General features: G+C 45.6%; 1 protein-coding gene across 6 annotated transcripts in view; it reads right to left on the reverse strand.

Annotated features, from left to right (window-relative positions):
- Positions 1-15123, reverse strand: part of ZDHHC18 (zinc finger DHHC-type palmitoyltransferase 18) — a 37001-nt gene that overhangs the window by 12127 nt on the left and 9751 nt on the right. For all 6 annotated transcript variants that reach the window (XM_031962507.1, XM_031962508.1, XM_031962512.1 and 3 more), the window contains exon 3: positions 8505-8654. In XM_031962507.1, the coding sequence (XP_031818367.1) occupies positions 8505-8654 (150 nt within the window). The remainder of the gene's footprint in view (positions 1-8504; positions 8655-15123) is intronic.

Genomic DNA, 15123 nt, shown 5'->3' on the forward strand with positions numbered 1-15123 from the left:
TGAAATCCCAGCTATACTATTCTCCGGGCTGGCCTTGGGATCCTCAGTTTCCTTATCTGTACAGGGTGTCTCAAAAGTCTAACCGTTTCACTGAGGCTTTTGGGGCACCTTATATATAGAAAGGAGGAAAATGGATGGCATGGACAGTCTCTTCTAGCTCTAAATTCTGTGATGTTTGTAAAATATGGTCGTCTCTCCAGCTCCATTTTCCAACTGGAGATCCAGAGTTGAGAGTTTGAAGTCAAGGAGAACTTCAGAGATTTCACTTCAAGATTCTGTGACAGGGAACAGGAGAGATAAGGTGGGAGAAGGGCTCAAGTTGACACAGAAGGAGTTGGGAAGATGGTCTTAGGGGCTCCATAACTGGGAAGAAGGTCAAGAATCAAATCTGGGGAGAAGGAATTTTGGCAAACTTGAAAAGAAATGGAAGGAGAAAAGGATGCCAGAAGAAGGAAGAGGAAGACTGGGAAGGAAAGATGGACAGGAGCCATAAGGGAAGGCAAGGGTCCAAAGGAAGACTGAAGAGGAGGGTTAGGAACAAAAGGAAAGAGACAGACAAGTGTGGAGAGCTTGGTAAGAGAAGGGAAGGAAGCTGGGGGTGGCTGCCAAAGTGCTGGGGAGGGGAGGTGACAATCTTAGCAATCTGTGATAACAACCTTCCAGGGCAGCTACTAAAGAGAATCATGGGGCTGGGGATCTCACTCCCACCAAGGATGCACTGACTTGCATAGAATATGTGATGTTTGTATTCCTGAAAACACAAAATGACCGTCACTCACTACCAAAGTACTGACTGTTCTCTCTCCTAGCAGAGAAGGTAAAAGAGGCTGAGGAATGCTTTTCCTCTCTGAAGTTTATTAAGGAGAGTCAAGCATTCCTTTAAAAAGAAACCAGCAGAAAGACTTGAAAGTGATAACAGACAAGAAAGAAGACTCTGTGGGGGGAGGCGGGAGAGAACAGGAGGAAGGCCCAGTGACCAGATACAATGGGAAGCTCTTCCTGATGAAGGAGAATGACGTGGGTCCTTGGACCTGTGAGGTGGAGAGCTAAAGGGCTGCTTCCTTGTAGACTGACCATAACAGGATGCATGCTGACTTGTCCAGAGGAGGCAGACAGGATTCCCCACTCTCCACTTGGTCTGGTTCTTGCAGGTGCCACAGATGCAGTCAGAAGTTTGCTCCAAGAAGTGGAGGGCCTTAAGTCAGAGATGGTGTTCTCACTGATGCTGATCCAAGGCAAAAGCTTCAGAAGGCAGCAGCAGATTTGGGATGGGAATAGTTGTTCAAGAAGATTTGGAGTTCTGAACCATGGCTCAAAATCAGGCAAGGTCAAGCCCCTCCCGCATGGATAGAGAGTACCTCCCAGGGGTTGGGCAGAATGGAATTGAGAGCAGTCTTTCAGATGTAGACAAAGGATTTGAAGTTGAGAAAGAGGCAGGGGTCAAGGTGAAGAAAAACCTCCCTCTATATGATCACCAAGCTAGAAACAAAGTATAGGTACAGAGTAGGAAGAACAGCAGAAATTCAGGAGACAAAATACAAGAAAGGAACCAGCAAGAAAACCCCTTGCCTCAGAAAGCTGGGTAACAAAATGAACTGGAAAATGAAGCTGGGATATGGCTTTGGAAGGACACACCTGATTCCAGTTAAATGGGGGTGGGGGCACCAAGAATAGGGAAGAAATAACCTTGTATCTTAAGATTACCTCCTGTGAGGCAATTCAGAAACTGCAAAGGGGAAGCCTTTGGGCAAAGATCAAAAGAGGCAGGGAGGAACAACATTGTTACCTCTCCAGACTGTCTGGCCGGAGAGAGATGAGAAGGGGAGAAAATCCCTCAGCAGCCAGGCCCTCAGCCATGAGAGAAGAGTGATGGAGGGACTCCAACTAGCTACATGTCCTCAGCACTTCCTATCAAAAGCAGAGTGCTCAATTGCTTCTTGGCTTGCTTTAATGATAATTTCATGCTTCGAAGGGCTGAAGGGGGAGTGAGATCCCCAGCCCCATGAAGCCCCAACTAAGAAAAAGTTCTACTCCAGATCTGATTTTCACTAACATGAAGACCTGATCACTTCCTTTAGCACTTAGCAGCAAGAATGTCCGTTAATTACTATAAATTGGTAGTGAGGATCAAATGAGAGTATGTTTGTAAAGTTCTTAGTACCATGTCTGGCAAACAGTAGGTGCCATATAAATGTCAGCTAGCACTAGTATTACAGGAATCATAAAAGCCAGCATCTCGTTAATCTCTCATTTTAAGATTGAGCCCTTGCCATGCTATCTTATTCCCAGCAATCCTGGGAAGTAGGTGCTGTTTTATTCTCACTTTGCATTTGGAAAACTGAGGCAGACAGAGGTGAAGTGGATCACCCAGGACTTCCTGACTCAGTGCTACACCCATTGAACTCCAGCCCTGAGGAAAATGTTCCCTCACCCCTTCTCTCGAGGGGTTTCACCGAAACACCAATTTAGGGCACAGCAGCAGCACCCCATGCTTGCCATGGATGAAATGTCATAAGTTAGAACTGGTAAGGGAGGAGGCTCTCAAAGAATTATCCATTAATGGGTAAAGCTAAAACTGGTTGTGAGTCCATGGCTTCCACTTACTAAATAATTTCATGTGCAATTTAAAAGGTCAAATGGAAAGAAAAGAAGATTGAGAGTCAGGAGATACGGGCTGCCATCCTGCCTGTGTCAGTGGCTAAGCATGTGATCTCAAGCAAAATCCTTCCCTTTGCTGGGCTCGTTTCCCCCTATGCAAAATGAAGGAGCTGCAGGACTGATTCAGGGGCAGGAGTCCTGGCTTCAAGTCCTAGTTCTTCCATTTCCTACCCATAAGGCCATGGACAACTCAGTTCCCCTCTAGACCTAGGTCTCCTCACTTATCAAAGGGCAGTAGGAGTTGGATCAGATGACCTGAGGTCCCTTTCCAACTTCAAATCTGGTAATTGGCTTGTAGAGGGGAAGTGATGGGAAACTTGGGAGAAGGGGATCTCTCTGCCCAGGATTTTGTAGAAGAAGCCCACATTTGGAAGAGCAAGTTTCAGAAGGAACAAAGAAAAGGCAGGTGGTCTCCTTTCATTTGGAGCTCTGTAAGGGGAAGAGTCCAGCATGTGTGGGAACTCAAGAATGAAATTCTGAAAACCCAAAGGGAAACCACTCTGATCAGAAGGAAAAAGGGATACATCAAAGGAAATCTGCCTTGGATGCAGAGAGACACATAAGCAGACAGATGCACAAATGCTCACTGGCTTCAATGTTAACAGGGCAGGTGCAGAAGGCAGAGGGAAGAATCTTTAGTGGAGAACACAGGACCCATCAGAATGGTGCCAAAGTGCTAACATACAAGATGAAAGAAAAGGCCCACAAAAAGAGTGTAAAGGAGATTTGAAGAAATGAGAAGCTAGGGGCCTGGGGCGCATGAGATCATGACTTCTAACTCTGGTTTTGTCTTCTGTTTCCTGTGCCAAGGAGAATGACATTTAGTCTGAAAATAATGGAACAAATATGATTAATAGAGAATGGATGAGAATAGGTAATAGGATTGGACCTGACATCCATAAATGGAATTCCTGTAAGAGAAAACGCCCTTTACTGATGCAAGTGGACATCTTCTCTGCAAATTAATGTTAAGAGTATTAACTATGTATAAAAGAACTGCACATATTTAACATAAATTGGATTACTTGCTGTCTAGGAAAGGGAGATGGTGGGGAGGGGGGGTAGAAAAATTTAGAACACAAGGTTTTGCAATGTTGAAAATATCTTTACATATATTTTGAAAATAAAAAGGTATTATTAATTTTTTTTTAAAGAGTATTGACCATGTAAATGTAACTGGGGAAAAAATATTTTTAAAAATTAAAAAAAAAATTGTTGCTCAGCTTCCCTTGCAGGTCTTTGATGAAAGGCTGGATGAACATTTGTCAGGATATTATAATACAGAATCTTGTCAGGGAACACCTTGGATTAGATGGCCTCCTGAACCTTCAAGTGTAACATTAAAAATAAAATGTTTTTGTGCATACCTTTTGATCCAGCGATGCTACTACAGGGCTTATACTCCCAAGAGATACTAAAGAAGGGAAAGGGACCTGTATGTGCCAAAATGTTTGTGGCAGCCCTGCTTGTAGTGGCTAGAAGCTGGAAAATGAATGGATGCCCATCAATTGGAGAATGGTTGGGTAAATAGTGGTATATGACTGTTATGGAATATTATTGTTCTATAAGAAATGACCAGCAGGATGAGGCTTGGAGAGACTTACATAAACTGATGCTAAGTGAAATGAGCAGAACCAGGAGATCATTATATACCTTAACAACGATACTGTATGAGGATGTATTCTGATGGAAGTTGATTTCTTCAACAAAGAGATCTAGCTCAGTTTCAACTGATCAATGATGGACAGAAGCAGCTACACCCAAAGAAAGAACACTGGGAAATGAATGTACTGTTTGCATTTTTGTTTTTCTTCCTGGGTTATTTTTACTTTCTGAATCCAATTCTTCATGTGCAACAAGAGCACTGTTCGGTTCTGCACACATATATTGTATCTAGGATATACTATGACATATTTAACATGTATAGGACTGCTTGCCATCTGGGGGAGGGGGTGGAGGGAGGTACTGTTTGCATTTTTGTTTTTCTTCCTGGGTTAATTTTACTTTCTGAAATAAAAAAAAAAAAAAAAAAAAAAAAAAAAAAGAAAAGAAGAGGGAATTTCAGTTTCAAATAAATAAATAAATAAATAAAATGTTTTCACACACACACACACACACACACACACACAAACACATCACTTCCCCTGTACAAAAAACAGTGTTGCCCAGAGAAATGAGAAGTTGGGTGATCTGGCCATGGCTCACTCAACCAATAGAGAGATGCCAAGTCTTCCTAATTTCCTTCTATTGTGCCTGCCAGGCTGCCTCTTCTAGTACCCAAGATGAAGGAGGAGAGGATAGTAAAAGAGCAGCAGCTGTCCTAGATGCAGTCCTATGACCTGAGAAGAGCTGCTAGATGTGATTATGGAGATAGCATCAGTGATTATCAAAAGTCATGGAGGAAAATAGGAGAGGAGGCATAGGACTGGAGCAGGTCAAAGGTTGGACTGGTTTCCTCTAAAAGGGAAAGAAAATGGAGTTGGCACATCAGAAACCAGTGAGTTTAACTCAAGATTCCCAATGATATTCTGGAAGATTTTTTCTTTTCTTTTCTTTTTTTAGATTTGCCAATTTTCTTTCTTTTTTCTTTTCTTAATTGAAGCTTTTTATTTTCAAAATATATACAAGGATAATTTTTTTCAACATTGGCCCTTGAAAAACCTTGTGTTCCAATTTTTCTCCCATTCCCCCCACCCTCTTCTCTAGATAGCATGTAACCAATATATGTTAAACATGGTAAAATATATATATTAAATCCAATACAGGCATATGAATTCATACAATTATCTTGCTGCGCAAGAAAAATCAGATTAAAAAGGGGAAAAAAATGAGAAAGAAAATAAAATTGAAGCAAACAACAACAAAAGAAATGAAAATTCTATGTTGTGGTTCAACATCAGTTCCCACAGTTCTCTTTCTGGGTATAGATGGCTCTCTTCATCACAAGATCACTGGAACTGGCCTGAATCATTTCATTATTGAAAAGAGTCATGTCTGAAAGATATTTTCAAAAGGATGGTGAGAAGATGGCAAGAAAAGGAAGCAGCGATCACAAAGTGCCTACATAACTTCAACAGCTCATGTCAGACTGATGTTTCTCCATTTTTGTCAGGTTATGAAATTGGTGTAGAAACAGTGTGGCCCAGTGCATATCAGCCCGGACTGGTCAGGAAGACAAATATGGGTTCAAACCCTGACACTAGTTAAGGGACCAAGAACAAGTCATGAAATTTTCATGAATCTCGGATACCTCTTCCAGACTCCAAATTCTAGAAAGGATGTGATGTGCACTGCTTTAAGAAAATTCCCAGAAGGGGCCTTGCAGTCCCAGGAAACAGCAGGGTCCTGATGTAACCATTAGAATAGTGGTTCAGCACAATGCTGGAGGTATCATTTACCTAGATTTTAATGAAGTATGCAGCAGTGTCTCATGCTGTGCTCTTGGAAAAGATGGGAGTGAAGTAGACTACGTGGCAATTCATGATGATATCACTGAGTGATTAAAGGACCGATTAAGTAACTGGATTACAGATGAGTCCTCAACAGATTGATGTTCATGTGGAAGGTCTTCAGTGGGGTGCCCTGGAGATCTGTGCTTGGCCCTGGGATATCTAACATTTTTGTCAATGACTCAGACGAAGATAATGATGCCATTTTTATCAAATACGCAGATGACACAAAGTTAGCTGGACAGTTACCACTGGATGGCAGAATCAAAATTTTACAACATTTGGACAGCTCTGAGATGGGGTCAGAGCTTATGAGATGAAATTTAATAGGTATAAATGCAAATTCTGATATTAAAATAAAAGAAGTTAAGCCCTAAGGGATAGAAGGCAGAACCAACCAACAATCTATGAGATATGAGAAAGAATATTTAGGGGTTTTAATGCATGGAAAAATTCAATACGAGCCATCACGAAAGCAGTGATATGATAGCTAACACTCATGTAGCAGTTACTTTAAGGCTGCAAAGTGCTTTGTGCATATTCTATTTCATTTAAGTGACCAAAGAAGTTAATGGAATCTTAGAATGCACTGAGAGAAAAGGAGGGTGGGGAGAGGAAAGAGAGAGAGAAAGAGACACAGAAAGAGAAACAGGGAGGAGAGAGAAAGGGAAGGAGAGAGGGATGGAGAGACAGAGAGGAGAAAGAGGAAGGAAGAGAGAAAGATAGGCAGTGTTCAGGTTCAGAGAGTGCCAGCCCTGCTCTGCTCATCTTCTGGATGCCATGTGCCATGCTTCAAGGTCACTGATATGCTGGAGAGCAGCAAGGCAGCACCTTGAACAGAAAAGATCTACAAGTCCATGTCATGTGAGCACCAGCTGAAGAAGCTGGAGGTGTTCAGTCTGGAGAAGAGAAGACTCAGGGCTGGAGCTCTGAACCTTGTCTGTTTCAGGGACCCTTCCTTATGGGGTTTGGAGCAATCTAAGGACTCTTCATATAAAGGTTTTAAATGCATCAAATAGAACATAAGATGACAGCAAAAGCCAATTATACTAAATCACCTGAATTGATCAAAATATTAAAAAACAATGAGAAGTTTATGGCCCCCAAGTTAAGAATCTTTGACTTACTGGGAGGTAATAGCTAGCTTCATGGATCTGAAGGGCTGCCATGTAGAAAAGGGATTAATTTGTTCTATCTAGTCCCAGGAATCAGAATGAGAGAAATGACGGCTAGAAGTTGCAAAGAGGCAAATCAAGGCTTGATGTAAAGGGAAACTTCCTAACAATAGTGGCAGGCAACATGCTCCCTTTCGCTGGACTTTTGTCAGGTATGTGATAGAAAGAATTCTTGTTTGAGAGGCCAGGAGAGATCCAACTGTTAGTTATCCTGACCCTTTAATCTCCCGCCCTACTTCTCTCTGGTTCTCCTTTTCTCTCCCTCTCTCTGTTTATCTTCTCTCCTCTCTCTCTGTCTCTGTCTTCCTCTCTCCTTCCCTCCCTCGTCTCTCCACTTTGACTTTCAGACGGCCTGGTAGCCCCCACTCCCACCCCTCAGGGCTCAGCTGTACTGATACCAAACTTAGTATAGAGGCCAAGTGCAGCTCAGAAGATCTGCCAGTCAACCTTCACCTATAGCTGGGATTGTAACCATGTGCCACCAGGCCCGAGTCAATCCTTCACTTTTACAGAGAAGTCATACAATATCTAGTGACATGATCTGAGAAAGGCCGCTTGCCTTCTCCAACCCCTTCTCTGGGTGGTGCAGTAGCAAGAGCTCTGAATGCCCATGCTGTCCCTGGCTCCCCCTCTGCCAAAGGAAGGGGCTGGGCAGAGTGACCTCCAGTCCTTTCCGGCTCTCTGATTCTGTTCTATCCACTGAGGTATTGAGATGGGTCACTAAGAGAATGGGGGCACGGGTAACAGTGAGGACAGGAAGATGCTGATTGTGACCACAGAAAATCTGAACTACACCCAGAGGAAGGCCTGGTTGGGTTCATGGCTCCCCAGTCGTGGCAGAGCCAGAACTTAAGCTGAGGCCTTATGATTCTAGGCTGGCACCTCTGCCATGTGGTCCTGGGGAGAAGGGGCCGATGCAGGCCTGCCCAAGTCACAAGGGACATTAGGCTTGGAGGCAGGAGAGACTAAAGCTGTGAAACTTTTCTCTGGGGGGCTGGAAGGGCTCCAGTCAGCTTCTATCACTCTGCAGCCTCCATGGGGATAACACTGAATTCACCATAGTATTGGGAGGAAAGTGCTTTGTGCATCTGAAATCACTGAAGTTAACACACAATAACAGTAATCACCTCACTCGGTGAAGGGGACAGGGTGATGTCAGACATGTTCCCCACCCCATTCCCTGCAAGGCTTCCTGTCATTCACCCCCTCCCAGACTACTTACCCACACAGTTGTCACATACACTGCAGTGTGAGGTCCGGGGAGGTCGAAACATCTTGCAGGTGAAGCAGTATTTTAATTTCACCATCTGCCCATTGATCATCACCTCCTTGGTCCTCGGGGGAGGTCTGTAGGTAGAATTGCCAGTACTGTCTGCAGGGGAAAGAGAAAGAGGGGGAAACCAGAGGTCAAATCAAGGCAGCAGCAGGATCCCAGGGCCTATCAGGAAGGAGAGGAGTCCATGGAACCTGGGTCCTACTGACCAACAGCCAGGACAAAACACTACAAGTTGGTAAACAAAGTTACACAGGAGATCGCTGATGCCAACAATTAGGCACCTGCTATGCATGTGTGGAGCACAATCAATGCTGGAAAAAGATGGAAAGTTAGCCCAGACCTAGTCCCTACTCTTACAGGGTTCAGTCTAGTAGACCATTCATTACCAAAGTACAAAACATGAGAAGGAGCTCAGGGGAAGGTCTGCACTGATGGAGAGATTCAGGACCAGCTCCCTGGAAGGGGCAGCTTTGGAGAGAACCTTCAAAAGCTGGGGAAAAGTTCAACAGGTGAAAGGGACAAAGGGGATGAAGGCGATGAAGGGCATTACAGGCTAAGGGACGCAAGGCAGGAGATTGCTGGCATGACTGGGAGATTGGTCCAGGGCAGCTGGAGCAGCAACTTCATTGAGGAAAGTGACCTGAGACAAGCCTGGAAAGGCTGGCTGGTCCCAGACGGGAGGGACCTGAAGGCTGGGCCAAGGAGCTTGAAGTCTTCTTCATGGACCCCAGAAGAGGAAAGGAGAAACATCACCAGATCAGCCTGTCAGGAAGATTAGCCTGGCAGCATCTGAAGAGCTGGACAGGGAGAGCTCAGAGGTGGAAAGAACAATTAGGGGCTACCGCCATAGCTCAGGCAGTGCGAACAAGAGCCTCAACTCAAGAGGGAATGGTGGACAACGGGGGGAAGGAAGGACATGAGAGAATGTGTAGAGCTGCAGTCAGGGGAAAGGAGGGAGAAGGGAGAGATGACAGAGAGGAGTCAGAGGCTTCCGTGTGCCAACCAGTTAAGCTTTACAGCCACTGGCCAACTGTGTACGAGAATGAGGCAACCCCTGCTCAAGGAGAGGGTGAGCTGGACAACTGCCCCCTACCTCTGAGACTATGTGATCCTATCACGCCCAAATACAAAGGGAGGCAGTGAGGCGGTAGAGTAATCAGAGGGCTAGGCTTGAGTTCAAATCTAGCCGCAGGCACCAACTGTGTGACCCTGGACAAGTCACTTAATTGCTGTCTACCTCAATTTCCTTCACTGGAAGATGGTGGTAATGGTAGTACTGACTTCACAAGGTTAATCTAAGTCTCAAATAGCATACATACTATATTTTGCAAACCTTAAAGCACAACAAAAACGTGAACCACTCTTAATGTTATAATCCCCATCACCAACATCTACATTTCAAGGCCTGGCTGCTTGGCTGACAGCAAGCCCCAAGAGCCGATGGCTTAATGGGCACATCCACATGCATGTTTCAGATTCACCCTCTGCTCAGCATCCTTCTCCAAGCTGTCACTGTCCTTGCAGACACCTGGGCCCAAGAGTCTGGAGCTTTTGATTAAAATCCCAGTAACAAAATCTCAGAGCCACAAGGAGCTTCAGAGACCATCTGCTCCGCCTCCAAACTAAGCGAGGTTTGAACACCCCTAACTCTGTTGAAGGTGAGGTGGGAAGCCACTAGGCTCTGCAGCAGACAGTTCTAAGTGTTAGTAAGTTTTCCTTCTACATCTTCCGACTTCCTAGTTTTTATAGAAGAACACAGGAGTTTTTATAGCTGTCACATCACTACTGATTTATTCTGAAGTTAAGAGTCTACTAAGGGTGCTCCCCTCCACATCTTTTTCAGACAAGCTGTTATCAAGAGATTAGACAAGATCTAATTTGTGGGTAAGAAGTTTTTGGTTTGGTTTTTTTTTAATCTCTATTAAATTTCCATCTTAGTCTTGGCCAGATGTTCTAGCCTATGAAGATCTTGAATAATGTACTAGCTATCCTTCTCAACTTGGGGTCACTTCAAACATGACTATAATAACAGTTTAGATTTATGTATGTGTTTTAATGTCTGCAAAAGTATCATCCATTTGAGCCTCATACCCCTGAGAAGTACAAGCTATTCAGATTTTACAGATGAGGAAATTGAAGGTTAGAGGTTAACAATTTAAATCCTTAAGTGACAGGCAGCCAAACAGACAGAGCACTGGACTTGTAGGCAAAAGACCTGAGTTCAAGTCCTGCCTTGGACACCTCCTTGTCTCTGAATAAATTTCTCTTAGTCTCAGGTCCCTCATCTATAAATCAAGAGTAATAACAACACTTTCCTCCCAGGATTGTTATGAGGATCAGTAGAGACAGAGTCCCACTGATAAGGAAGCTCTTAGAGCTCCCTTCACCAATTCCATCATCTCAAAGACCTCAGAAAGCCGAGGGATGGGCCCAGAGCGGGGACCCCCATCCTGCCCAGTGGTCTTCCCATCATGCCGAATGAGGCTGCTCCAAGGCAAGACTCTTACCTTGTCTGTATTTAGCTGGTGTGGACTAACACAAGTATATGCTTGACTAAAAGTTTTAGGAGGGTACAGGCTGATACTTTCATGTTGTATCCCCCATGTCCAGCACAGGCCTGGTCAAGAGCGAGACCAAGTAACAAGTTTGCTTGATTCCTCAAGCCCATGATGCTTGCACACCAGAGTAGTGGGCTGGAAGTTAGGAAGATCTGAAATCAAATCCAGCCTCAGACACACTAGCTGTGTAAACCTGGCCAAGTTACTCAATCTCTGCTTCAGTTTCCTTAACTACAAAATGGGGCTAACATTGTTGTGAGGACCAAATAAAATATTTCCTTTTTTTGAGTGTGTGCTTATCATAGTGCCTAGTACTCAGTAGGTGCTACATAAATGCTTATTCCCTTCCCTCCTCCCATCCCCAGTTCTTTGCAGTGCTCCCACCTTGCTGCAGATGTTCATTATGGACAATATAATGCCCATGATTATTATAGCTCTAGACTAATCTTCTTCATATGGGGACCTCAGGTCATGTTCTTCCTCTGCTCAAAACCCTTTACCTCTCCCTCCCTGGCTCCTAGATCTAAGGCTTCCCTAGGAGGGAGTAACTGCAGCTTCCCAGTCATGGCCCATTAATCTCCCCTCTTATCCCTAGTCCAGCCAAACTGGCCTGGCTGCACCAGCCCCAGGACGTATCTCCTCTTGGATCTGGGGACACAGGCCTCTGGCTCTTCCTCCCACAGGACACTCCACCTCTCAATTCAGGGCTTTCTTTGGCCACCCAGCACGCCTGCATCATTCTCCCTCCTCTTCCACCTCTGACCTCCCTGGCTTCCTTTAAGTTCCCCCTTCAACAGGAAGCCTTCCCCATCTCTCCATGGCTACCCTCGGTTAATCACCTCCTACTTATTCTGTTTGTACACAGGGTGTCTGCAAACAGTAGTTTGCATCTTGTCTTCCCCAGTAGACTGGGAGTTCTCCACTGCTTAGTGTGGTGCCAATATACTTTCAGTGCTTAATAAGGACTTGTTAACTGCCTGATTTGAAGGGCTATAGAAGAGTTTGTGAAGAACAGGTAATAAGGGACCAGCAAAGGAAGTGTCCCCTGGGGTAGACTGGCCAGCTGGCTGGTGGGCCTGGATACAGGAAGAATAGAGTTCCATTGTGGCCTGGGCCATCTCCTAGGTGGGTGATCCCTGGGCAAGCCACTTCCTCTCCATCTCAATGTCCTTGGGAACAGGACCCCATAACCCTGAAGGTTCCTCCCAGCTCAGTCTAAGATCCCTGGAGCCAGGAAGTGAGGTCTCGGTTCCATACCAGCCTCTGCCACATCCTGCCTCTAGGGCCCTGGTTCTTTCTTGGGAACTCCCAATGTCAATGACATGACAGCTTGGATTGAAAAAGATCAAAATGTATTACAAGGACTTATACCTGACTGTCTCTCCAAGGCTAGCCTCCAAACACTGTGGTAAAGAAGAAGCAGAGGCCCTGGGTTCAAATCTCCCCCTGAGCAGGTCACCAATGCTGAACGAGAGTACTGCCCTCACAGCCTCTAAAGTACCTAAATTTAGATACTGACACTGTTGCTGTCTCAGGGCATTCTGTTCCTGAAGCTGCCTGGAACACCTCAGGCATTCCCAGGAGGAACCCCATTCTAGAGAGATGGTGGGGTCCTGCTGTCCTAGAGCTTACTTCTCATGGGTTAAATGAGCCACCATGGGCTGACCCTAGGAACTGAACCCCCTTTGTGAACAGAGAAAATGACTCCTGGGCTGCCAACACCCAGGAGAGGACGGGCACTGCCATTCTTCTCACAGTGGCTAGCGCAGGGCTCTGAACACCAGTGGGCATGGAATAGCTACAGAATGAATGAACTTTTGTTGGCTGCCCACAGGTCTAACCCAGGCAGAGAGGAGCCAGCTTGAGCCTTCTATCCCTAGGCACTGGGTAAGTGGGCGGAGAGAGGGAAGAGATGCAACATGCCCTAATCTAACCGAAACCCAACTGCAGAACTTTCTGATGGCCAGATTTCCTACTTCATCAAACCTACCCCTCCAAAAAAGGAAGTGAGTCTCCTCACACCCAATTTCCCCAGGCTTCAAGAACTGGGGGAGGATGAAAGAGGAGCTATCATGTAAGAACTGTGGGTGGTACTGAGGTCAATGAGTGAGAAATGTCAGAAGTCACATGGCTTCTGTAGTACCAGGGGACTTGGGGGGATGGGAGGCACCCCGAAGCAGGAGCCCTGCCCACGAGTCTTGGCCCTGTGACCTGGGGTTGCTCCCAGAGATTCCCAATCGGACAGGACTTCCTGTTCGTAAACTAGTCTCTAACAAAAGGAGGATGGCAAGCTTCTAAGCAAGACCATTCCACCGAGGATCTAGCTTCAGAACTAGAAGGAGCCTTAGAGACCATTAAACCCATGAGGTACAAACTCAGCCTGAGTGACTCGCCATATCCTGCCTCTCCATTTCTTGCTCTTGGTTCTATCCTCCTCCTGCAGGCCATCATCGTGCCTGTCTCTCTACTCCCTCTGAGCCTCAGTTTCCTCATCTGTACAATGCTATGGGAGCTGGTGGTGATACCCTACAAATTCTTCCCTGTAATTCCTCTGTTATACATGGGTCCCAGCTTCCATTCGGAGAGCCACAACCCTGTAAGAATCCTAAGCAAAAAGGAAAACATTTTCCAATAAGAATGGCTAGGTGGCGCAGTGAATAAAGCACCAGCCCTGAAGTCAGGAGGACCCGAGTTCAAATCTTGTCTCAGACACAACACTTCCTGGCTGCGTGACCTGTGTGATCCCAACTGCCTCAGCCAAAATAAATAAATAAATAAAAAAGAAAGAATGGTTGTTCTTTTCGTTGCCAAACAAAGCCAACATTATGGCTTTAAAGTTCAATTTCATTTCTCATGAAGAAGAGCAGCATGGGGATGCCGGGCTGGGGCAGCTGCCTCCAGGCACCCTTATGAGAACTGTCAGGAGGCAGAGGCTCAAGGCTGAGACTCAAAGATGGAACTGAAGGAACCCGAGAACTTGCCACAAAGTGCCGAGCCGTGTCAGGCTCCCCTCTGCCCTCCTTGCCTGTCTTCTTACACACACACACACACACACACACACACACACACACACACACACACACGAACTACGGTATTGTTTCCACACTCAGTGGCTTAAATGTCACCAAACAGGAAGCCAAAATCCAGAGGTCATAAGGACTTGGGCGTCTGCCCCTCATTCACCTATGGCTACATAGGCCAGGGCAACCACATCTGGACCTAATCACAGCCTCAGAAACTCATGTAATCCAGAGGAAGCTCTGAATAGAAAAAGGAGGAAGAACAAGGAGGGAGCTTGGAACATGGGCAGGAGGCAGAGCAGGCAAGGAGGGAGCTTGGAACACAGGGAAGAGGAAGAGCAGGCAGGGGGCTCAGAATGCAGGCAGGGAGCTCAGAACACAGGAAGGAGACAGAATAGACGGAGAGCTTAGAATGTGGGCAGGGAGCTCGGAACACATGGAAGAGCCAAGCAAGGCAGGGAACTTGGAATGCGGGGAGGAAGCACAGAACACAGGAAGGAGGCAGAGCAGGCAGGGAGCTCAGAACATCAATGTGTGAAGAAACCTTGGAACACAGAAAATCAGAGCATGAAGGGACCACAGAACAAAGAATATCAAAGTGAGGACAGATCATAGAAACAATTCCTTCACCAGGAATTTATACTTGCCTACTTCGATAGGCACTGTGGAAGATGCTATGGATACAAAGAAAAAAATGAGAGTCCCTTCCCTCTGGGGTATAGGAGTCCTTGGGTTAGACTTTCTAGATCCTGGAATCTCTAAATATCTGAAGGAAGTGAGGGGGATTCTATGTGGGGGAGGAGTTGAGGAAGGAAAGCATTCCAGGGATGGAGGTAAAGAAGAAGTATGAGGTTATACATAGGTAATATCGAGTAGATGTACTAGTTCAGGAGGCCAGCTATGTAGCTCAGTGGATAAAGCACTGGGCCTAAAGGACCCGAGTTCAAATCTAGCCTCAGACACTGAGTAGCTGGGTAACCCTGTTTG

The sequence above is a fragment of the Sarcophilus harrisii genome, chromosome 3 (assembly GCF_902635505.1).
Source record: "Sarcophilus harrisii chromosome 3, mSarHar1.11, whole genome shotgun sequence".
Taxonomy (NCBI): domain Eukaryota; kingdom Metazoa; phylum Chordata; class Mammalia; order Dasyuromorphia; family Dasyuridae; genus Sarcophilus; species Sarcophilus harrisii.